At 39.2% G+C, this 26,179-nt stretch overlaps 1 protein-coding gene across 6 annotated transcripts in view; it reads left to right on the forward strand.

Moving 5' to 3' along the window:
* brsk2a (BR serine/threonine kinase 2a) overlaps positions 1-26,179 on the forward strand; it is a 188,995-nt gene that overhangs the window by 129,286 nt on the left and 33,530 nt on the right. For all 6 annotated transcript variants that reach the window (XM_077515990.1, XM_077515993.1, XM_077515994.1 and 3 more), the window contains exons 3-7: positions 2,543-2,628; positions 5,912-6,052; positions 15,384-15,500; positions 23,619-23,652; positions 25,122-25,190. In XM_077515990.1, the coding sequence (XP_077372116.1) occupies positions 2,543-2,628; positions 5,912-6,052; positions 15,384-15,500; positions 23,619-23,652; positions 25,122-25,190 (447 nt within the window). The remainder of the gene's footprint in view (positions 1-2,542; positions 2,629-5,911; positions 6,053-15,383; positions 15,501-23,618; positions 23,653-25,121; positions 25,191-26,179) is intronic.

Raw genomic sequence — 26,179 nt, forward strand, 5'->3', positions numbered from 1 at the left:
AGACATGGCAGAAGAATCTTCCCATCTTCGTTTTTTTTGTCAAATCGCAGAAGCAACAGAGGAGAGGGGAGAGCACATGGCCGTAAACCCGGCGGGACAGTGCAGGGGCTTGAGATAAAATTCCAAAAGAGCTGACATTCACTGGCAGCTATTCACGCTGACGCCAGCTTTCAGAGATACAAATCCAAACGAATCTACTTGCCAGTGCTCACTGGTTTCCCGAAACACTGTCGAAACGCAGAAACCTGTGTGGACTCAGCTGTCAGCTCGCAGTGAACATGGTACTGTTTCTGTGCAGTTACAGACACAGTCACAGACAGATCCTGTCCTCTCAGAGAAGTTGATGCAAGTGGACATGATTGACCTCCCTGTTCAGCTGTATGTTTAGTATTAAGAATCTTTAGGAAGGAAGATTTTCTTTTAAATCCAGGTTCAAAACTCTGCTGATACCCATGCATATGGTTGAGGTCTATTATAGTGGTCCACAACCTTTTTTCCGCCACGGACCAGTTTATACAAGCCATAACTTTCGTGGGATGGTAAACACAGGTGGGGGGTGGGGGTGAGAGTGTGGGTGTGGGCTGATTAATAAAATGCTACAGCAAGAAATGCAAATCCCCCATGTATTTTTATGCACATGTACTAGCAGCACAAGCACTATAAATAGATTAACATCAACGGTCACTATAGTAATGCTTATCATGAGTGATATGAGCAACACAAAACATACTGTAACAGTAAACGTGAAGCCACATCTTTATGTAACTGTATTAGCAGCATCCTCCTGAATTGATTTGATTTATTTGAAAGGGGACAGTGCAATTTAATAAAACACATAGAAATTCACGAGTTAAAAGAGGCAGAATTAGCCAGAAGGCTGTTTGTCATCTGTAGTCATGTAAAGAAAAATCAAAACAATAAAATACAAAAATATAAGTACAGCACAGACACACAATTAGTAAAAACTTAGGATTGGACTAAACTGTTCCTGACAACACAACTTAGCTGTTAAGAAGTTCAGTACATTACAAATACATGTAATAGCACAAACGATTCAGTGTCTTTTAGTGTTGACAATATATGAATCAACAAGCCACTTTTTCAAATGTTTCGTAAAAGCCTTATGTTGTTAACTGCCTAATCTGATCTGTTAGTGACTGTGAGTTCCATTCCCTCATAGACCAAGGCGGACTGACTAAAGGTGCTCTTACGCAGAGGGATAACAAAGTCTCCTCTCGCAGATCCTCTCGTCACACGCTGACTGTTGTTTTTCTGAATGATAAACTTGGGTAGTGGAGCTGGGGCTAAATTGTGAGTACCTTTTATAAATCAAGCATAAGTCTGCAAATTTACGAAGGTCAGTCCAGTTTAGAAAACCACATTAGCCCAATATATTTGAGTGTATTACAGTGAAATGTGCCGACATAAGGCACCACAGAACAGATATGAAGTCCATTAAGAACTCACCATCACACTACAATCAGAGCGGGCCTCGTAATTGAGAACCACCCGTCACTGTAAATCCATATTTCAAGTAGTTCTCCTGATATTGTCTCTGAATGAACCTTATTCTTTCTTCTTGGTAATAGGCTTGTGTTTTCTCCTCACTGGACCTTTCCCATTACAAAGAAACCTTCCAAATACTTTTTTTTTTCTTCTTTCCCCTCACCTTGTGGATTTAGAATCAGCAAACTGTGACTGATATAATTAGAATCTTGACTTGCGTCACGGGTCCGTTGTAACAGTAATAATAATTAATTTATCACTTTAGAATGCTAGTGGACTTGGCTGCCAATTATTTAATTGGCTATAGAGCGTGAAGTTCCTCCTAGCAAACGTGGCTGTGCAAACACGACGAGATCAACATTATCCAAGTCATTCAATTGAACCTCATGGCTGTGTGCTAGAGTGTTACGATTTTATTTTAGTTGTGAAGTTTTATTGATTATGAATCATTTCTCCCATTTCCTGTCTCTATGGTTTCTCTGTCGTTGAAAACTGTATTGAAAGTAATAAAACCACACTGTAAGAGTAGGTTGTAGATTTATTTACCAATTTAAGTGTCTGGCAGCCCATCAAATTGCTTCATGTAAAAATGCTACAGGATTGTGAAAAGTTGTCTTGGCAGACACAACCTGTTTTTTTTCCTTCTTTTTTGAAGGAAATTCAATTTGCTGAGTTTTGCCTGGATGCATTGAATGTGGTTGAAGCTTATCTCCACAAGCTCCTTGCATAGGTTTGCTTCCTCTCCTTGAGCCCATGTGCGGATTGCTGCTTGCGCTTGTCACACTTCACCAGTCAAGTGACCTTCACAAGTAAATAAATAAATACATGAATAAATCAAAGGTTGGAAATATTTACAGACCTGTTTCTTCGATTTTGACTGCTGGTCAAATTAGGTGTGGGCGTGCTTGTGGAGTGCTTCTCATCACATTATACACAATATATTGACTAATCACTAATCAAATTTCTTCTTCTTTCCTTCCTTCCTTTCTTTCTCTTTCCTGCCCCTGTCCTCCCATTTCCATTTTCGTTCATTCAGGTGGAGCGAGAAATAGCCATTTTGAAGCTCATAGAACACCCGCATGTTTTAAAGCTACACGACGTCTATGAAAATAAGAAATACTTGTAAGTATCAGCTCTGGATTTCTTGCAAATATACAAGAAATGCACTTTACACCAAGCTATATTTTTATGTTGTTAAAGGTTTGTTTGTTGATTCCTTTGGGGTGTTTTCCCCCACAAATCTCACAGATGATTTTGTTGGCCCAAAGGAGTAGTTTTAATTGGCTTGGTATGATTTCAGGACAACAATGTCAGCCTTGGAGGGGCCAATGCTTCATTAATAATGGCATGAGGCGTTTAAGTTAGTTGCTCATGCTTGGGGAATGCTAATAGGGAGAGAAGTATCCGTAATGTAAACAACATGACACACTCATCAGCCACACAACCATTTGCAGTAAGTATACATTAACTATGGAGATTGGCAGCTGCATTACACACTCGCACACATGCAGACACATTCATATCGCTATTTGCTAGCTTTGCCTTTGGTGAGTGACAAGTCCATCGGTCATTTGCAGCAGCTTCTTGATCCTTGGAGGACAATTTGTCAACTAAATTCAATTAGCTCTCATCTTGAGTTTTACAGCTCAAATGGGATAAGGCACACTGCGCGACATGCCTTGAGATTTTAAAACGGACAGAATAAACAGAATATTTAGACTTGCAATATGTGTAAGTGGATTATTTGAATCCCATTTTGAACCATATACTAGGATCATTGGTCCCAAGTCTCATGGCCCAGTGACTAAAGCGCTCATACTATAACTCTTGTCAGTTTGCACTTAAGGTGTCTTTAGTGAAAGCTATCAAGTGAAAGATAAAGAGTGTAATGGTGCCAGCTGTCCAACAACTACAAATTTATGAGGCTGTTGGCATAAATCCACAGCAAGTGGTTTCCTGAACTGCGTTGATAGGTGAGAAGCAAATGGAAGTTGAGTTGATACGTTGTCGCATCAATATTCTATTAAGGAATGTTTCATTGCCACAAGTGAATGATCACATCATGATGTGGATATACATGATACCACTAGTAGCCAGAACTGTGTTCAGCCAAAGACGGCAACGCTGATGTGTAAATGTGATTTAGAATACACTGGCTGAAAAGGCTTTATTTTAATCTTAGCTGTCATTGCTGAAAAGATACATGACTTCACACTTACCATCTTTTTACATTCACAAAGGTCCCAATGGTACAGAAGAGATCAACATTTTCTTCTGAATCACATTAATTGCAAAAGTGCGGACACCCCTCACATTGCTGAAGATATTTTAGGATCTCTTTTCATGGGACAACACTGAAGACATGACACTGACACACTGAAAAGTAGTAATTGTGTAGCTTATATAACAGTGTAAATTAATCAAATAAATACAGCAATTATCAGCTAAACCCCTAGCAACAAAAGTGACTACACCCCTAAGTGAAAATGCCCATTGTGTCAATATTTTGTGTGGCCACCATATTTTCGAGCACTGCCCAAACTATCTTAGGCATTGAGTTCACCAGAGCTTCAGAGATTGCCACTGGAATCCTCTTCCACTCCTCTATGATAACATCCCGGAGCTGGCAGATATTCAAGACCTTAGCTCCTACACCTTCTGTTTGAGGATTGACATCGATGTACAATAGTGTATAGGTCTGGAGACATGCTTGGCCAGTCCATCACCTTTACCTTCAGCCACTTTAGCAAGGCGCAGTGGTCGTCTTGGGGGTGTGTTTGGGTCATTATCAGGTTTGAATACGACCCTGCGGTCCACTATCCGGAGGGAGGGGGTCATGCTGTGCTTCACCGTGTCACAGTACTTGTTCACATTCAGGGTTTCCTCAATCAACTGTAGCTCACCAATACCGGGGAAAATATATACTGTACTATAATTGTAATGCACAAATGTGAAGGTTTCAGTTTAGTTGTAAATCACATTTGCAAAATATAATTTATAGTGACTATATGTATATGTGTATATATATATATATATATATATATATATATATATATATATATATATATATATATATATATATGTCGTCATGTCATGCAAATGCCAATAAATAATAATGTGTTAAATAATGCGTTTGAGCAAGTATGCAAATGTCAATGAAATTATACAGTGGAAGCACGAAGGTCGAATATGACAGTATACAAGTGGTTCATGACCTTGTTGGAGGTACTGAAATAGAAATCATCCTTTCCAATGGTAGAGTTATATTTTCAAAATGACATTTTAACACTCTTAATCATCATATAAGAAGAAAAAGAAATAAAATTGTTCAAAGTAAAACATGGAAACAGCAAAAATAACTGCTAAAGTCTTACTGCATTGACCGTCTCCCCTTCATACTGTATAACTTTTCGTGTACATTCATTCCCTTCTCACTTTCTGGTCCTTAGTTTGAATTATGTATCACATTCATTTAACGTCACAAATGTTCTTTTGGATTAATGCACGAGCCCCACAGATACACTCTGACATCTTGTGCAATTGTCCTCGCAAGACTGGAAGCTGTTGTAGGCTACTCCTTAATTTTTTTTATATATATATTTTTTTTTTACAGTGCAGTAGTACATGTCTTTTTTTTCCTCCCGTAGATGTCCCATTACTTTTTCCATCCAGTTTATGGGGAGCGAGCAGAAGGTGTGTATTTCACCTGCTGTCTGACATTGCAGTTGTGCTGTAGTGAAGATAAAGGGAGGTTGAGCAGAGAATAAATGAGGGGAGGCCAGTTGAGAGCAGGACGGGCCACAACTGGCTTTCGGCCCACGGTCTGTTTCATGCGGGCCTCAGCAGAGATTCATCTCCTCCTGTCCCCTCGGAGCACGGGAGCATGGCCGTGCAGTCATAATGACAGACTGCCACCAACCATCCCCACGTGCTCCTCCTGAGTAGCGCTTAAAAAATATGATAGGAGGAAATACTCTGTGTGCTTCTTCGAAAAGATAATTCATACTCCTCTGTTTTCTACAGTTAACAATAGCCGCCCAAATGATTTCCCTCAAGTCTCTTTCACGTGATTAACAGAAGCAGACTGTCATATTATAAGCTCCTTGACGGCTAAGTGTAATGCTCCTGTGTCATCCTTCTGATGCCTCCCACAGGAGTTTGAAGATTAAAAAATAAACGTCAACAAACAGTCCAAGTGACCTTTGGGATAGAACATTATTGATTTTGGACATTTCCATATAATGGCAACCTGTCAACCGTTACTTCATCTCATCTTCTCTTCATCCTTCACTTTCTTTTTAGGGCCACTTTCTTGGGGAGTTGCATAAATAATTAGAGTAAAGAATAGATAAGATATGTCTATGCTCTCAGTTAATATAGTCCCCCTGCTTGTCATCCTCCATAGGTACCTTGTGCTAGAACATGTGTCTGGTGGAGAACTCTTTGACTATTTGGTGAAGAAAGGCAGATTAACACCGAAAGAGGCCAGAAAATTCTTCAGACAGATCATGTCTGCGCTGGATTTTTGCCACAGTCATTCCATATGGTAAGTGTCTGCTAATGAGTGTTTGTGTGTGTGCGTGCAATTTGTGTTTGTTTTGGGCCATGAGCAAATGAGTTAAACTTGTTTGTTACACTTGCATGGCAGATTTTGGATGTTTGTTTGCTGACTGTAATCTGAGCCGCCAGTAGGCCCCATTGACAATATCGGGTGCTGTGAGGTTTTAGTGTCCATCTGCTCTTTGTCCGCTTTTCTGATTGTGGAGAATTTACCAAGAACAATCATGAGCAAGCTGAATGGAAAGCAGTGAATTGCAAGGACAGCTAGATGCGAATCTGTCCACTCCAATTGCGGCAATGAGGTACAACTGCACTGCTTTGTAACGAGAAGTGCTCAAAAAAATAAAAAATAAAAATCAAAAAGAAGTTTCTGAATGGTGTTTTAATTTTCAAAAAGGGAAAAACAAACCTCTGTGTCATTACGTGTGAAAACTAACGAACTGACCAAAAAAGTGAATGCAATACTGGCTTCCATTTTTCATGAGGTAAATGCAACGATCTAACCAGCACCTGTGATCTGGATGTGTTATTTTGGCAAAGAAGGGCTCACTAACAGATTTTTCCCCAGAACACTCACTTATTTACACTTCAAATTAGCAATCCCGATGGAACAGGGTCTACTACTACTCGTACAGTAAAATCCAAAAGTTTTGCCATATGTCGTACACACATACCAACTGGCGGCGACACACATGAAAAAAAAAATATACTGCCTAAACCATGGCAACATGAAAATTCATTACAAAGTGGAATATTGTCACAAGAGCTTGTGTCCGTAGATAGAAAGATGTGGCCACAAGCTTCGTATTCCATGGCCGACATTTAGGGCAATCGGGAAACTGCAGCACCGTTACATGCGCACATCTCATATCTTTCTTTCTTGTCTCTCTCTCTCTCTCTCTCTCTTTTCCCTCACTCTTTCTCTCACTCTTTTTCTCTCTCTCTCATGCTCTCTCAGTGTGGGGCGCGACATACTTGTGTTGTAATGAGCATCTCATCACTTAAGTAAACTTAATGCAAATAGACTTTATTTAGCATGGCTGATTATGTAAAGGCTGATTATATTGGTGGTGGTGACAAAAGGCACAAGGCACGCCTTGTGGTGGTGGTAAGAAACTTCAGGCAATCACCATGGACCTCTTCTCTCTCCTACACCATCTATGTAGGCATATTGCTTTTTTCTTTTTCTTTTTTTTTTTACAGTGTATTGTACTGTATAAAAATGTAATTTAATTAGTTAAATTTAATTTATGTATACATAGTATATGTCCATACAGTAATTTAATCCATCCATCCATCCATCCATCCATCCATCCATCCATCCATCCATCCATTATCTGAGCCGCTTATCATCACAAGTGTCACGGGCATGTGGAGGCAAGCTGGATTTTATTTGATTTGTTTTAGAGTTCTTTTTATTTGATTTTATTTGCATGTTTTTTTTCCAAACTAAAATGTCTCGACTTGCAAACAATTCGACTGACAAACAGCCTCTTGGAACCCATTGTGTTCGTAAGTTGAGGACTACTCGTAGTAAAAACTAAAGTCTGGGAAGGAGAGAAGAGTTGACAGAATTCGTGCAAGAGTTGTAAGAGAATACAATACAATAGAATAGAACTTTATTTGTCTGTTTCAAGATAAACAGAAATGTATCAAAAACACAAGTTATCAATGTTTCACATTTTCTTTCAAACTGAAGTATTACCTCAGTGTGCAATCAGCCGCTCGGCAAATTTTGCAGATTGTTTTTCTGCTCAGTACCCAACACCTTAATTCCAAACTATGGTCGTACTATTGAAGTTGCAACAGTTTTTTAAACGATCTCCTCACTGTACCACACTCATTGCTCTCCGCCATTTCCCCAAAACTATATTGTTTTATGATGATACTTACAGGTAAAATATATCATCTTAAAAGCATGATTTCATGACATGCCACATTGATGTACTGTATATATGGATTACGCCAACATGAGTGTCATAATGTGCTTTGTCATGCACATCAGTGTGCCTCCTGTTGAGGAGGAAGACTTGCACCAACTGGGAAGCTGATGCTGTGCACTAAATGCCCGGGAGATAAATTTGTCTACTGTTATTTGTCGCTGAGGCAATTAAAAGGAAACACCATAATTGCATTGTTTTTCAAGTGAGTATGCAGAGTTGAATTTATATTTAATTATATGCAGGTGACTTATTTGATATTCTTTGCACACTTCATTTATTGTGAATGCAATTACATTCTGGCTAGTGCTGTTTAATAATTAAAGCTATGCGGGAGCTATTATATATAGCAAAAGTCTCTCCAAAAGCGTTTACCTTATATGGTGCATGTTACTGAGGTTATTGTTCAGGTAGCGTAGATTTAGTCTCACACAATAAATAATTAAGAATTGAATTAAGATTTAAGGCTTTTGTACCTCTGATCTGTCTCGCCTTAGGCAAAGAAAGTCCAAAGTGTATAATTAGTGAGGGTAGTACGGATTAATCCAATTAGGGTAAAGCACCTGACATCTAGTGCATGTACACATACAGATTATCCCAAAGTTTCCGTGGGGAGATTCACCAGCAGATTTATTTCTTTTTTTTTTTTTTTCTCTCTGGCTGCTCAAATCCGCTCACTAACGCTCTTAGAAAAGGATGCCTTGTAAGTCATGGTGAGGCGGATTCTCCCTCATTCTACTCCCATCCTCAATTAGAGGCAAACACACACAGGAAGACGCAATGAGCCCTCCTCACCTCGCTCGCCATACCGGCTAATGAGATCCCAGCAACCCCTCAATAAAAAAGCATTTCCGCAATCATTTCTTCCATTTCTTCTTGACTGCACAGGAGACGCACGCAGACTATTAGAACTGCTGCTGCTCCTGTGTGACTCACCATGTGAAGGGTGGGAGGTAGTGGGGCTAAACACATGCCGAGCCTGCATCTCCACACCTGCCTTGTCCTCGTGCTTCTGTTTGCCACCCACATTGTATTTCTAAATACATATTGCAGACGGATCTACGGCAGAATTTGCATAGAAGGAGAATTCAATGCATTCAAGTTAATTTTTAAGAACGTTTTCGTCATTGATTTATTAAGAGCTACTAAGTGGCAATTCTTGTCTGTGGCAGTTTTGGAATTTTTCATTTTAGTTTAGTTTTTATTTTGTTTTAGTTTTTATTTTGTTTTGTTTTTTACATTTAGTTAGTTTTAGTTAGTTTTCAGGGTGGTTCTGTTAGTTTTTAATAGTTTTAGTTATTTAATTAATGCTTAGTTTTAGGTTAGTTTTAGTTAGTTTCAGTATCAGTTTTATTTATTTTTTTAATGTGTTAATTGTGCGCAGTATTTCAAAAACACCATGGGAGCGACGTCATCTGAAGGTGCTTTTTTATTGGCTGCTGAGAGATGACGTCAGTTCTGTGCGACACACTTTCAAACATCCTTATTCCGGTTAATATTAAAATAAATCTACTTAAATCAGTCGTAGTTACCAGAATTGTGCTTATTTCGGTAGCAGACAATGGTGTGCCTCTTAATTCCCGAGGGATTTCACTTACGATGCGTAAAACCCCATAGCTTTATCTAGAAACTGCTTTTAGCTCTGTTAGTTTTGGGTTTAGGGAACATAATCAAAAAAAAGTTCTCACTTGTGCAAGAGCCCCAAGCATAAGTTTGACCTAAATACCTCTAAGTAACAGTTATTTTGTTCAACCGCATTATACCTCACATGCTATGGTTTGTAAGATTTCACGACAACCCAAACCACAGGATTCAGTCAGCGAAGAAAGGTGTCCACAGACCAAGGTTATTTTAGTGAACTAAACCAATGAAAAAACTAAAATTCAAAAAACGATTTTGTTAATGAAATAACACAAAGACAAAAATGCTTTTTAAAAATGAAAACTAACTGAAACTACATTTTATGTTTACAAAACTAAAACTATAGCAAAAATTATTCTTTGTTTTAGTCTTTGGTAATTAATTTAATGCATGAGCCTTTGGGGATGATTTTAAATGTGATTTTAAAGTTGCATTGCGGAGTTTAAAATGCTTAAGATTTTTCTACATCATGCATGCTCCACCAATGCCCAGATGAGTAACAAAGAGCCCTGACATTTTAACTGCAGCTGCACCTATCAGCTTGTATCTTCCCTTCAGTGTGGAGTCTTTCGGGTTTCTTGGGGGGTGGTGAGGGAGGGGTGGAATGGGCGAGGGTGATGCTCGTGCCCGCGGACATGTAGTATGTTGTTAGCTAGCGTACGACACAATTGAGATGGTAACTGGAAAAAACAAAAAAAAACACGGCGCATGGTCCCAAACTCCAGCTCAGACTCCAAGAAAACAAAAACAAAAACAAAAAACCCCCCCGAAGAGTTTATTCATCGCACGTGCATCATGCACAAGCTTGACGCAGAGGTTGCAGAATGCAGAGGTTGGTAAAAGTAGCTGTTCGCGGGGCTTCGTGTATCATTGCACAAAGACTAGGTTGATCATCAATATATGTGAAACCGGTACGTGATGCTAAAAAGATTGGCCGCCAGAAATGCACAAGCTGGTTGTGCGGTCCCTTACTGTAAGTCAGGTGCGGGCAATTAATTTTTCAAAGGGGCTTGGGAGAAACTGTGATATTTGTCGAGGGCCACACCAACATGCTCAATTGTGCTAATTTAATGTCAATGAAAATGAAAACAAGAACTGTTAAAAAATATAATTAGTTACCTTAAAGAAACATACAATATAATATATTGTTTGTTTTGTTTAATGTTATTTTAATGAGCCTTTTTGTACAAACTGGCTCCCATTGTTACTCAGTCTGCACAAACTTCTACAACACAATTGTGCTCCTATTTGAGCAGCAAGGCTATAATGTATTGATTTTTTTTTTTCCAGTGGCACTGGTGTGAGGAGCCCATGACAATCAGTCTGAGGTCAAGCGTATCAACACACGCACATTTTGATGCTCCCCAGTCACTTTGTCCTCCCACACGGTAGTCATGCAAGTTTTCATGCATTTTCATGAATCTGAGCCCCCAAACCATTTAGAGAAAAAAGAACATAAATCAATGGCAGACCACAGCATGATCAGAGCTTTCTCGCCAATTTTGTGGCACTAGAGTCAGTTAACAACCTGTATGTTCACCTGTTGCAGTCATACACAACGAGCATCATTTGTCACTAGTCCTTTTTCTCCCTTGTAGGACCTGTTTGGACATTCAAAGGCTGTCAGTCTCCCACATTCACTTTAGGTTGTTTGTTCCACATCGTTCTTTAATGTGTTTTCCATGACACTGACTAAAATGCGTTTAAATTCCTGCCAATAGTGCGATCTGGATCAGATCCGGATGAAACTGGGTGTGGCAGTACTGCGTACATAACACATTTCAATCCAATCAAATAGTGTTTTGTTTTTTAAATCATATATATATATATTTTTTTCATGACTTGATTTGTGCAGATTGACACCACAATATAAGGGGAAACTCGTTTGGAGAATATGTAATGTCCTCATCATGAGAAATCCAGCTTAATGTAACCAGAAGGTCGCAGGCAAACAGAAAGACAATTTTCAATTATCTATTTCTAACTTCTTTCTCTGATTATTTTTAAGGCAAAAAATGTTGTTGATATTTTGTTATTCATCTATGGCACAACAAATCTTTCTGCATACTTGCACCATTGCTACGAATGCAATTCAAGGCTGGTACTCAGCATCTTAATGAATATGAGCCGAAAGCCTTTTTGGAAAGCACATTTCTAATTGGGTCAAAAGAAAGAGAAACTCTTTGGGAGGAAAATTAAAGATAGATTCAGTAGGGTAACAGAAAGGTGCACTGTAGGCTAAATGGGTGCATTTCAAGTCACAATGATGTTAAAGCGCCACTTGCGTATGATAATGGTACCAGCATGGTTTTGGCTTTTAGTGTTAGCTTCAAGTGTTCTTGTGTTACTGATTATGCACACAGCACACAATAAAGCTACAATTTTATTTAAAAAAAAATGTAATTGCAGCATTTTTTTCAAAAACACCAATATGTCTTTTAGTTGGATGAGGTACAAATATTTTAATATAATGGCAGGAATGTTTTGTGAAAGAGCACCATAAGGACAAGGCTACAAGTTGCAACATGTTTCTGTCGTAAAAGGACAAATAGTGTGAGCATGCACATGATCACAGCCTCACAGGTAATTAAGCTCTTAGTGTTAGATTACAAGAATGATGTGGCTAACAGATCCATTGGGATCAGACATCGTGTATAGTAGATATACAGTACATACAGTACAACTGGTACAATTCACTGCAGAGCTCTGCTATTGAATCCGACCATCATCAAACAATAATAAGTGTTGGTCCTATTTGTTTCTTCATGTGCACTTTTCATTAATTGTTACTGTCTGTCATATTTCATTTTGTGCAGATGCATTTAAATATCTTATTTTTTTGAGGAGAGTTACATTTCTGGTAAGTAAAAGAGTGCAGAGTACAGTAACAGTCAGGAGTTTAACATAGAGCTGCGACAGCATATTTGTGCAAGGCCTGCTGTGTAGGTGAGATTCTAGGACAAAAGTGCAGTTGTGACACGTAAATGTCCCATTATGGAGACACTTCCATCACATTATCACATTATAGAGACCTGCCAACCAATAATGCTGCATCCCCTGTGATGCACTTTTGTTCTCTGAAACTGTCAGTACCGGCAAATCATTTGATTTGTGCCTCGTTGCTTGTTTTGATTCACCTCTTGAGGTTACTTTGTTTTGCATACGTTTGATCTGTAATCACACACTGAATGAAGCTATGTTTATGGGTCTTCTGGATAATAATTTAGTGTGCTTGTTTGTATCTTGGACTGATGGTCAGAGAGTACTTAGAAATTCATGAGCTATTTAATGTAATGTTAAACACCGAACAACTTTGGCCACCCTCTTGGGCAATAAAACCATCAAAGCTATTAAAAGCTAAAGCCGCGAAACACAGATGTTTTGTGATTAACACTTTGACAGAGAAAACAAACAATAATATGGTATGTATAGGTTACTCAAAATCCAAATCAGCAGGTAGTTCTGCAAAAAATAATGTTTTATATTTGGCCAGGCATACTTCAGTGCCCAAGGGCTCCATTTGATTTTTAAAGCAGACAGTTGAAACGTGCATTTACAAAATAGAATTTATGTTAACAAAAGACTACAATTTTTTTTATTGGACTGTTTTAGTTAATTTATTAATTTAATTAACTCACCAATCGGATACATTAACACCAATAAAGCAATTATCATTAATAAATAACTACACCTGATTAAACATACAGTTTAACGCAAAATATAAACATATAAATAACCTTTTTCTTTTTTTTTGTGAGGGGGCATTGAGTCAACTAAGGTGCCAGGACTCTTAATAATAATGAAAATACAATAAATGCACAGTAGACTGACAAAGAATGTAGGCCCACAGGCTACAGTTTTCATAGCCATATTTTGGGTGCTGTTTCGGTTTCATTTACAGAAGTGATCATATAAGAACCTGGAAAACAAATGTGGCTTGCACATCATCACACATTTTATCATCTTAATGTGGGAAGCCACAACGACTGTGTGAATAATGCGCACACATATTAAATTCTCCAGACAAAAGTTTGAAAGGGACAAGCTGCTAAACTGGCTGATGAGCCAATTTACAAGGAATGCATTGTGAAAGTGGCTATGGAGTGCCACTGTGATGTTAAACCACCTGACAGCTAATCCCTCAGGATGGGAAACAAGCTGTACAACAGCTGATGCCATATTAGGTTAAATGTCTATTGTGATGTCCAAAGGCAAATGTGCACAGATGTTCTCCCTCTTATGTCATTAGTTTCAAGTGAGGAAAGTGTACTTTGTGACATTCTGATAAATTCCAGCAATTTTGCCTCTGATTTGATTTTTATTTTCTTTTTTTTTTTAATCAATGTCTTCCCTCTCATTGCAAAATGTGTCATAGCTGGTTTAGGAGATTTGCGGAGCGCTTCCTTGGCTCGGAGTGGGTCTGCTTTCTGGTCACCTTGTCTTTTAAAGAGAGCTTAGTGTCGCTCACAGACACACATTCACATATGTAGAAATGAAACTGATTGATCAAGCTACATCGATTCTTTCAAGAGGTGCAAACCATAACTATCTAGATAGATAACACAAACAAGAAAAAGACATTTCTACACTGGAATTGGTAAAGAATTCTGCCCTTTGCAACAGTGTCCTAAATGTTCCTAATTAACATTTATCGAGTTTCACCCACAGTTAGGTCAATGAAACTGATTTATGACTGCACTCTCTATAAATTGAATGAGCAAGAACTTCAGCCACAGGGAAGATTTAAAAAAAAAAAAAAAAAAACCTCCATTGTCAAATGTCTCCCGCCAAAACTCAATATATTGTTTGTGTTTGTGTGCATGCGGGTTTTATTCCAATAAAATAAAATAAGATAAATTAAATACATGTTTAAAACACTTGCGGTCAAATGGTCAGGGGGCAAGGAAATCATTAAAAATGATGCTCCAGGGTATGTTCTCATAAAATTTCAGTGAAAGATGGTGTACGCTTCTGAATAAGGTTGAATACCTGAGTGCACTTGCTTGTTATCCTGTGCCCTCCCCAAGGTTGATACGACTTCATGTTGATTAAAACCTTTTCTTACCAGGTGCAATATGTCAAATTTGCTATTTAGAAAATCTCTCAATTCTCAAAATTGTTTTCATTGATGTATTTATTTTTAATGAAGGACCTTCACTTACAGCATTTACCTCTGCTAATAAGGCTAGTTCAGTGGGCCATTCACAATGTTAAGTCCTATAATAACTTTACTCCTTAAACAGCCATCCACAGTTTTTTTTTTTTTTTTCCTTTCCCCTGGCGGTCTCTTTAAAGAAAGGTAATAGGTTACCCCCTTGCTGTGTTTAGTGATAATGAATGACAGCTAATGAACATCCACCTCTGTGGCGGGCTCCCCTCGGTGTGCTTTGCTCAGCCAGTTTGCTGGTGGCTGTCTGCAAGATGAGAGGAATGGGATTATTGGAGGAGAGGCAAGGGAAATGGAAGAAGAAAAGGGCGCGGTAGGGGGCTGTCACACCGTGTAGCATTTCAGCGTTGAGGTGGGAGCCTCTGGTTTCTGCATGAGTTAGATGAAAGGCGGAGGTGATGCGGCAAGCAGGGGTCCGTGCGCTAAAGGGTGAAGGTGCTGAGTTGCACGAATGGATGTGACCCTCGGGTGTTTGATCCGCGCCTTCACCTTCACTTAGTTTGTAGAACAGGCGTGAATTGTGTTCATGTCTCATTAACTTGTACATCCTTCTGTCTGTTCTGTTTCAGCCACAGGGATCTGAAGCCGGAGAACCTGTTGCTAGATGAAAAGAATAACATCAGGATAGCAGATTTCGGCATGGCCTCTCTTCAGGTTGGAGACAGTCTTTTGGAAACCAGCTGCGGGTGAGAAAATATTCTCAAGCATGCTTCTAAATGAAAAGAAGAAAAGAAAGCAAATGTATCACAGATGTGTGGAGGTGCCCGAATAGTGTGCTTGTTTTGTGCCGTGTGCTCAGATCCTCTGTCGTGCCTGGTTGAGCTCTTGGCGATGGACAGACGGTCTGTCTCACAGTGTGCCATGGCTGCGGGCAGGGCCAGGGCCATGGCCACACACATTACTGTCTCCTCACATCAGTTGCGGGTTTTATGATGCGCTAGTCACGACCATGCTGGGCCCATCAATCCCACAATGACTGCAATGAAGTGGAAAAGTCACTTTCAAAGTGGGAGGACTACACACAAGTTTTATTGAACCCCAAAGTGTAGTTGACGAGTGTGGATGCTCCAAAAAGAAAACCAACACTGGCTTGCTTTCACATGCTGGTATATAAAGGAGCTGCATTGACATATTAATAACAGAAACATAGATAGACTGGAATCACTGAATGTAGGACAGGTTTAGAACTCATACTACTGTACAGTATAGATAAATGTACAGTTGACACTACGCTTCAACACAAACGCTTGCATGATCTCGACACATTCTTGAGGTTTCCTTTTTTTGTCTCCCCACCAAAGGATGCAATATTTTTGCTCTGTACTGCTTCACCAATTTCATATTCAAGCTCATCCCAGGCAAAAAAATAAATAAAAAATACAGGCTACACAGAGACAGACAACCATTCACAGTCACTGAATGGGAATAGAGACCACATTCCCTCCAAGCAGTTGTTTTTGACCTTGTTGGTGGTACTGAATCCCACCTGGCCGCTATGCACATTCATGGCATACTTCTTTATTGATAAATAAAATGTCTCTCGAAAACTTTTTTTCACTTGAGTTGTACAGTCCTGATCACCGATATTGTCAGTGGCATCCATTCATTTTTTCATTATCTCTCCAATATTTTCAGAAATAGATGGAAAAGTACCAAATTGATATCATCGGGATCTTTTATTTGGACGTCCAACGTAATTTAAAAAAGAAAATTGTTTTTCAATTTACATATTGTAATTCCAAAGATGAAAAAAATACAGCATGTCCAGTAAGGGTGTCACGATTTCGATTTTTTATCGAAATCGATCGAAATTACGTCACGATTTCGAGCATCGAAATAGAAGAGAGGACACACGATTCGATGCCCCCCCCCCCCCGCGCCCGCCGCCACCGCCACCGCCGCCACCGCCACCTCCCAGGAAAGCAAATGAGACGCAGCCATTCAGCTACTAGCTAACGGCACTTGTTAGCTGACTTCTCCTGCAGTCATGATGGCAAGCGCGGACAGACACAGCAATGGTGCTTCAAGCCGCTCCCGCTTCTCTCGTCACCAGTTTGGAAACATTTTGCGTTCCCGGTGAGTTATGTCGACAACGTTCACGTTGTCGATAAAAAGACCACAGTTGCAAGATATGCTATGTGCGCGTACTGTACTCGGCCACGGTGTTACGCCCGGCTCGTCAAGGGGAAGGGAAGTAACACAATAACAGAAAATATAGAGTAGATAAACACGGGTCGACTTTAACATCTGAGTAGTTTTAATTGAAATTTCAGGCAGGGGTTTGACAAGGGAGTGAAAGTGGAAGGTGAACAAATAATAACCGCATTTGACAGAACTGACAGAACGGAGGAGAAACAACAATAACCAATAGGGGTATAATACACGGATACACAATAGCGTCGCGCTGGTACAGTCGTCCAATCGGAGTGTCGCGCTGGCACAGTCGTCCAATCGGAGTGTTGCGCTGGCACAGTCCTCCAATCAGAGTGTCGCGCTGGCGCATTCAAACTGAAGTACCATTATACGGGCACCAGCCGACACAAACACACACATACATACTAGGGGAGCGGAGCCGGCGGCGGGCCCGAGCCGCCAGCCGTCACAACGGGAAACACGACAAACATGACGGGACATTTACGCAGGCATCACAAAGATTTAGATTTATCAAATTCAACTAGAAGTGGGAAAACAACGGTCCAACCAACTATTTCATCCTCATTTACAGTGAAACTTCCACACACTTCAGCTCGCGCGAAACGCCAGATCCATAGGTCTATTTATAGCAGCAGACCTGCAGCCTTGGAAAACGCTGGATTCAAACATTTAATTAGTGTGCTTGAACCACGCTACAGTATGCCCAGCAACTGTAAATGTTGGGATATAGTTTGTTCAGGCTGTATTTGTTCCATGACTTTGGATACAATATATTTTTTGTTGTTGTTGCACATTGCACATTATTTTAAGAGGAACGCACAGCACACTGTTGTAACCAAAAACAGTCAATAGATGGCAGGCACCCACTGTGACTTTTTGTTTTTGTTTTTTTATTTTTTATTTTACACTTCAGTAAGAACAAGACGGTTAACTTATATTGTAAATAAATTCTTTGAATTTGATCATTCCTGCCTAATGTCAATTATCATATATTACATAAATTTACACAAAAATAATATGGAAATTGCATCACCTATATGTAGCCGATCTTTTGAAATAAGATTTACTGTACAATGAATAGAACCAATGATCATAGACTAGCCTTAGCCTACAGAAGCATATGCCTCTGTGTTATAAAGTGGGGGAGCGGAAAAAAAAAAAAAAAAAAAAAAATCGAAAAAAAAATCGAATCGTGACCCCAAAATCGAAATTTAAATCGAATCGTGGAGTTGGCGAATCGTGACACCCCTAATGTCCAGCAATAAATGGCACTCCTCTTTGATATTTGGTTGCACACCCTTTGACAGCGATGAAAGCTTCCAAATGTTTCTTGTTGGAGCCATCGCTAAGCTTTTTGCAGTTTTCAGCTGGTATTTCCCCCCCCCCCACTTTTCCTTTGCAAATTGTTCAAGCTCTTGAATGTTTGCAGGTTTCTTTTCCCAATAGCAGATTTAAGCTCATATCAAAGATTTTCACTTGGATTGAGATCAGGCGTCATTGCTAGCCATGTTAAAGCAGTCCATTTTTCCTTTTTAACCATTCCTGTGTGCTTTTGGGCTTGTGCTTTGGGTCTTTGTTTTCCTGGAGAACCCATGACCTTCGAGTCAAACCATGCTTTTTAACACTTGGTAGGACATGTCGCAATAATTCTCTGATTTCATGATTCCTGTGATACGATCAAGTCCTCCAGTACCAGATGAAGCAAAGCAGCCCCACAAAAAGTTCTATTTTTGTTTCATCCGTTCATGGAACATGTTTCCAGAAGGATTGTGGTTTCTCCACGTACTCCTTGGCAAAGGTTAGTCGTTCTTTTTGATGTCCGCCTCAGGAATGGTATCTTCCTTGGCCTTTGCCCAATGTGTTGCTTATGTTACTTGCTGAAGCCATGATCCCAGACCTTCAGATCTTTGGATGTTTGACGTGGCATTTTTTCCACCATTTGCACCGACCTTCAAAGACTTCTGATATAAATTTTCTCGTCCCACCACATCCAGGGAGGTTCTTGGCAGTTCCATGCCTGTCAAACTTCTTAATAACATTGTGCACTGTTGAAACAGGGCTATCAAAGTTTTTGGAGATGGCTCTAAACCTTTTGGAGATCTTGTTTTTGTAAATTATCAGACTTCAGATACCCCCCCCACTGAACGTACTATGCTCTGTTCTATGTACTGTATAATGTTCTGCTTCTCTTATGTTCTTTTAATGCCACTTGTTGGCGCTGGACCTTTTGTTGGATCATGCATTTCATGAAAGCCACAAAAAGCTGAAGAAATACCAGCACATTTGTGATCAAATTGGGTGTTGAAGGCTAGCAGGTTACACACAGACTGACATTACATGTGATGCGAGAGACATTTTTGTCTCAAAACTTTGATTACATCCCAAATTTAATGACCTAAAGTGCTTGACATTACAGTGTGCACTGAATATAATGGTACATGTAAACCATAATTGCCTGATGAGGAAGAACATCCCCTCAGTGGTTTACACCATGTGACACCAAGCATGCAAGCCCTGTGGCATCTGTCACAAACTCAGCCCTAATTTTGCCCAGATTATACCGCCAACTGAAACTACACACACTCAAACACACGCAACACGAAAACATGTGCAGGGTACTGAGAACGTTTTGTCCCTTCATCCCCTCCCTAGCTTTCTATATTGTATTGTATGTTCATGTCTAAACTAGGACCACCTCCTATAGCAGAGCACATTTAACAGTGCTTTGAAAAGTCTTTGTTTTTTGCAGTTATACATCTTCAATGTTAAAGATCACCACACAAATGTAGATATCAGACAAAAATAACTCAAGTCAATATAAAGTGCAATTTTAAATTGATTTATTCAGTAGTGTAAACAACATATTCAAAGCTACCTGGCCCATTATGAAAAGGTTATCTGGTTCAGTCCAGACCAGTTCAATCAAGAAACCACTTAAATAGAACCCGTCTGACAAAATTAAGTTGACCAAAAGATATCAAAAAAAGCTGCAACAAAATGCATCCATCCAAAGAAATTCAAGAAGAGATGAGGAATTAAGTCATTGGCCTCCATCAGTCTTGGAAAGGATTGCAAAGCAATTCCTAAAGCTTTAGGACAGCAGCAAACTTCTACTTTTACACACATAGATTGATTTTTGGAAGGCATGTGTCTCGTTACATCTGGTGTAAATAACACAGCATTTCAGAAACATACCATCATACTAGATGGTCTGGGGCTGCTTTTCTAATTCAAGACCTGAGTGACTTGCTCTGATTGGAAGAACCATGAATTGTGCTTTTGACCATAGATTCCTGAGGCAGGAATGTCAACTTCTGGATAATGGCTTACAATAAATAAATAAATAAATAAATAAATAAATAAATAGTGGCAGAGTAATATCCGGACTTGAATCCAATTGAAATGCTTTGGCATGATGTTAAAAATTCCGTTCGTACGCAACAACCTTCCATTGCAGCTTAATTAAAGCAATTCTGCAAGAAAGAGTGGGCCAAAAATATTTCAACAGAGATGTGAAAGACTCCATTTCAGTTGTTGATATTGAGGGTGGCCCAACCAGTTATTAGTTTATGTACTTTTTCACAAAGGGCCAGATCACATTGTTTTTTCCTAAATATATACGTAAAATCACCACTTAGGTTATCTTTGTCTGATGTTTACATTTATTCAATGAGCTGAGTCAAATAAAGAATAAAAAAAACATGAGAGGGTGGCAAATCCCAATTTTTCATTAGAAAGAACCTGCGGGTAACTAACCACCAAACAAACATTGTATTAAAAAGAATGTGCAGTATATGACTACTAAAGTAATGATCTTGTCTCAATTTAGCGACAAATGTACTTATTCAGTGTGAAATTTTGACTTATTTAATTGAGCACAAATAAGATATATTTGCAGGAATGATGACAACATGATGAAATGCAACAGTCGGATACACAGTTTGATTGTACCTTAGAAGAACATGTCATTTTTCTGCCTGTCGCTACCACTACTAGCACAGATATAAATATTGCTGATTAATAAAAAAATATATTTTAAAAAATGATATTCAAAATGATATGCTGTGAACATAATTTATGTGATCATTGCCCCCCCCCCCTCCCACCTAGCTTTTAACCTAACTACAAACTAGATAGACAGTACAAATTGCCTAAGAAACTCCAGCCTTGTAGGTGAATGAGGACATTCGGAAGGAGATGAGGCATCTCATTGTACTCTGCCACTGCAGATATCGTGGTTAAATGTGCTGTTTTAATATTTATTGAAGTGCATTTTTAAATAGCCTGAGTTTTTCTTGGCCCAGATATTTGACTATTCTACATTTAAATGCAAATGTTCAATATTCTTGAGAATTGAATTGTTATTAAAAAGGATGCACTTTAATTCATTTTGCTCTATCACTATATCAGTGGCATTAAAAAAAAAGTTTCTAGGAAAATAATATTGTTCACATTGCATAGTTCCTTGTTGGCATAATCTCTTCTGACTCATCGATGATGCAAACAGAGAGATGTGCGTCAGAAGCGTGTCTTTTTCCTAGAAAGAACACCAAACTTTCTGTAGGTCACAAGAAGACTTGAATTGAATTCCTCCACCGATGTTTAATCTCGAAGCCACATATTTTCACGTTCCTTTGTATACACATTTCCAAAGTGATGCAAATGGAACTGCAGATGTGCCATGTCTTCTTTCAGCACCATCAATCTATCCGTGGACGTTGCATGTGTTGTATACTTTTTTTTTTATTGATTGTCCATGCTCCCCTGACTGTCTCATCTCTAAATGCAGACATGACAACTTTTAATTAAACGCATTTATCTGGCCTCCTGGTGCCTTTCAGCAGCCTGGCACAAATGTATTACATTTGCCGGTGGTGATGGAGATGACTGTAGATGATACTGGCCCCATGTAGATTTGGGGCAGTCTCTAAGCACATACATTAATACACGCAGACGGTTAATGAGCAGAAACACTGACAAGTACATACATATATGCATGCATTCTGTCTGCACAGGACCAGCTGTGAGTTCATCATGCTGTTTGTTTGGTTCCATTAAATGATGGATGGGAATTGAGATTTAGGCATTGAGAAGCTACACACATTTGGGAGGGAAATGAACTTGCACAAATCAGCTTTGCAATTTATTTAATGTTAATATTTTTTGTTTCTTCAAAGAACATGCTCGGTTCAACTCAAACTGCAAAGATAAGTACTCTGAAAACATAATAGTGTTACATTTTTTTTTTTTTTTCACAAAACTTTAGTTAGGAAAATGTACTTGGAAAAAAAAATATAATATATATATATATAATATATATATATATATAATATATATATAAAAAAAAAAGAAAAAAAAAAAAGGAAAATGTACTTGGACTGCTTAAGACTGTTTATATTTTACATTTTATTTCATTACTAAGATATCTATTTGGTTCACACTTAAAAAGACCACTTAGAAAGACGTATATATTCCGATGTGTTCAATTTTTCCTTGAAATCGCAAAACATTCATGCTAATTTACTATTCTTCGAATTTTTAGTTTCTGATTGTAAAACAGCCACAAAAGTGTAGCCAATACTGTTAGAATTGGAACTTTTGTTCATGCTATTCTCAACCATGGAACGCAAATCTCAGGCTTTGTTTACTCGCGCTCATCTGCATAATGCACTAAAACGCTTGCAATCAGGAGTGCTGAAATTTGTATGTGCTCACATGTAAACTTCATTGGCACGATGGTGGTGTAGTAATGGGCCAATATTTTGACAGCGCGAGGCAGCGGGGACGTCCGACCTGATCTACATGAGTAAATACACAAAAAGAACAGCTAATCGAAGCCGTGTTTGTACACAATATTCTCATTATTGCTCTTAAATGAGACTGGAGGAAGTGAAAGCTGAGGAAGCCTTTGCCTCTTTTGAAGATGTCTAATAAAAATAAAGGGGCTATACTAATCACCAGCTAGGTGCACCTGTACAAACTAATGATCTAATACAAAAGCTATAACAAAATGTTGACTTTACAAACATAAAAGTGCACAATTCTGCTAAACACTGTCACTTAGCCATTTTTAACTACCGGTACTGCGTATGAGAGTAAAGAATCTCTCAGTATTTACAATTTACAAGACATTAGGACGTACATTTGTCTGGTGAGTGTCCTCTATATAACGTGCATAATGTGCTCGATCAAATTTTAACATTGCAAGTGACTCGGCAGCCGCTCCACTCACCCATGGAGCAAACTGCAAGGTAGCTCTATAAATCTGAGCATAATATTGATGTGTCAATCTCGCAATTGGCTTTACTGTCAGCACATCCAGGTATTGTAAAGATGAGTGGCTCTGCTCCGCTGCTCGACGATGCCCTTGCTGGAGTGAGGAAGAGGACTTAAGATGGTCCAAACTTCCTGAAGCACATCTTGAGCCATGTTCACTTCAGACATTTATTGCTTGTGAAAATTGTTCTTCCCCCAATTTTATGCGTAGGCCATTTTAATGCGTCGTGACTTAATAAAGCCGAGTCACGACGCTGTGTGGCTGCGGAGGCTCAGCTGTCAGGAAAAGAATGAAATGACTTTTAAGTTTTCTTTTTGCTGTGACTTGCCATGAGTTTGCACATTCATTCTTTGTGTTTCTGTCATCCCAACAGCTCTCCACACTACGCATGTCCGGAGGTCATCAGGGTGAGTCAACATTGGGGATCTATTGCCCATTTTCTCCTTCTTACTAAGTGGACTTCGAGTGCATTTAAGAAGTCTACATACCCTCTTCAAATGGCTGTGTTGTTTTCTTTATTATATATTTAAAAAACTATCCTTTCAAAACTTTATCCAACATTAATGTGGCCTTCAACTTTTAAATATTTTTCCCCTTCAAGAGGGTGAGTAAAAATAAAAAGCAACACCAAAGCGCCACGGGCACAGGCAAACAGCAGGAAGGGCCTAGGCAACCCTGGTCCTAGAGAGCCGCAGGTCTGCATGTTTTAGACGTCTCCCTCCTCCGACACAGGTGTTTCAAAGGATCAGCTCATCAGCAAGCCTGATAACGATCCTCACCTGTGTTGGAGGAGGGAGACATCTAAAACACAGGACTGTGGCTCCCTTTGAGCAGGTTTGCCTATCCCTGGCCTAGACTGAACTTGTAGTCAAGGACAGAAGTCTGTGATGATTACCAGGAAAACGACAAGGCAGGGAAGCCAAAGGCAGTCAAAAACAAGAGAGTAGTCCAAGGAGAGTGCTGGACAGTCTTGCATGACAGCAAAAGATATGTGTTGTCTTTGCACCAAACATTCAATACCTGCAATTATGGCCAAAAAAGTTAATTTCATTTTGTGGTCTGTGTGTGTTTGGGTTATTTTCCATCCATTGGTTCAATTTCATCTGTCCCCATGTTGCAAAAAGTGAATTTTTGAGAGTCTGTCACCAATTGCACATTTGTGAAATTACATTATCTCAGTTGTTTATTATATATTCTTTCAATTCCTTTGTGCAGGTTATAGGTCACATTAATGGTAGGGGAAAATGTTTTGAAATGACTTATCTTGGGCTCATGGTTTTACGTATATCACCAAAACCTGGAATTTGAACGAGTATGTAGACTTGAATTGTTATGGTGCATATTTGGCAAAAAAAAAAAAAAAAGCTTGAAAATGTGTCCTGCCCAGATGGTAGATAACAAAATGTAATTCACTACATTTTTATTTGGGATAAAATGTCAGAAAATATCACTCACCACAAAAACTCTTTGGGACATTGTGATAAAATATCTGTCGGTGCTAATATAAAGTCTTGAAAATGGCTTGTTGTCTTTGGCAATGTTGATGTTAATGGCTCAACATACATGCCATTGTTTTGCGTTTCTGCAAAATGATAGCTTTGGAGATGCAACATTTCCGCCCAACACCAGCGACTAGCTTTAAACATTTCATACACATAGAGCTTGGCTATTCAAATTAAAGTAGACTTTTAGGAGCTGTGGCTCATGCCGAACTATTGCAAAAGATTGCCACAGTAAAAACGCAAAGCTATAAATGTGAATAATCTCCCCCGTTGATATTGTTTTGCATCTCTTTGCCATACATCACGTGCTCTTTTACAATGCTTCCTCTTCATGCTTGTTTTACTAATGCTAACATTAACACTCTCGTCCTCAGGGAGAAAAGTATGACGGCAGGAAAGCGGATGTCTGGAGCTGTGGGGTCATTCTTTTTGCCCTATTGGTGGTGAGTGTGTCAACTTGATCTATGCTGGCTGATGCTGTCTGGATGCAACATTTTGGACAATACAGTGCAACAGTTCTGGTGCTCTTTACCTGAGGTTGACTTCACTTGGGCAAGAAGTGTGTGTGCTTTGAATGCAGTCGTGTGGGTCAGAGAGTTAATGTCACACTCCTGAGACGCCCTCAAGCTAATTTAGCATCCACGGGATCCATAATAGTGCCTTTTTGTCAAGCTTCATTATGTATGTGCTTTCCCAGACATGCAGCCCCGCAGATTTGTTTCATCAACAGCTGTGCTTGAGTTCCTGCACACTCCTTCTGCATGAATAATTAATACAGTCAAACTGCAAGAGGACAGCTCAAAATGAATACCATTGCCAACAGAGTCACTCTGGCCGAAGGCGTTGTCTTTGTTTTCGGTCTCGTTTTGGATTGATCTTATAGAATAGAACGTTGTCTTTTGCCCATCACTTGCTCTCTGCCTTGTATCCATTGTGATTGCACATTGCAATATTTGTGTGGATGTATGTGGTGCTCTCCAGTCGTTATAACCCGGCTCAGATCATCACTTACGCAAGCACGTCCTTATTGTGGTACTCCACCGTTTGGCATGTCTCCACGTTTCTTTTAATGTTCCTCACGTTTTCACCCATCCCCTCATCTCATCACCCTGCGGATGTTGCCATTCATCACATAGCAACATCTGTGAGATGTCAGCTCGCTCTGATAAATGACTCTGATAATGCTAAATGAACAAGGTAAATGCCAAAGTGGGGTATTTATCGAAATGCCCTTGTTTTTATGTTACTGATGATTATTATTTATTTTTGCATCATTGCTGCCAGCAGATTGGTCCCATTAGAGAATTGAGAGAGAGGGCGAGAGAGAAAATATTATTTCTCAGAGCCAACCTTTTGTTGTTCATGTTCTTATTTTTCTTTTCTTTTTCTTTTCTTTTTCTTTTTCTTTTTCTTTTTCTTTTTCTTTTTCTTT

This window comes from Festucalex cinctus, chromosome 3 (assembly GCF_051991245.1).
Source record: "Festucalex cinctus isolate MCC-2025b chromosome 3, RoL_Fcin_1.0, whole genome shotgun sequence".
NCBI lineage: Eukaryota > Metazoa > Chordata > Actinopteri > Syngnathiformes > Syngnathidae > Festucalex > Festucalex cinctus.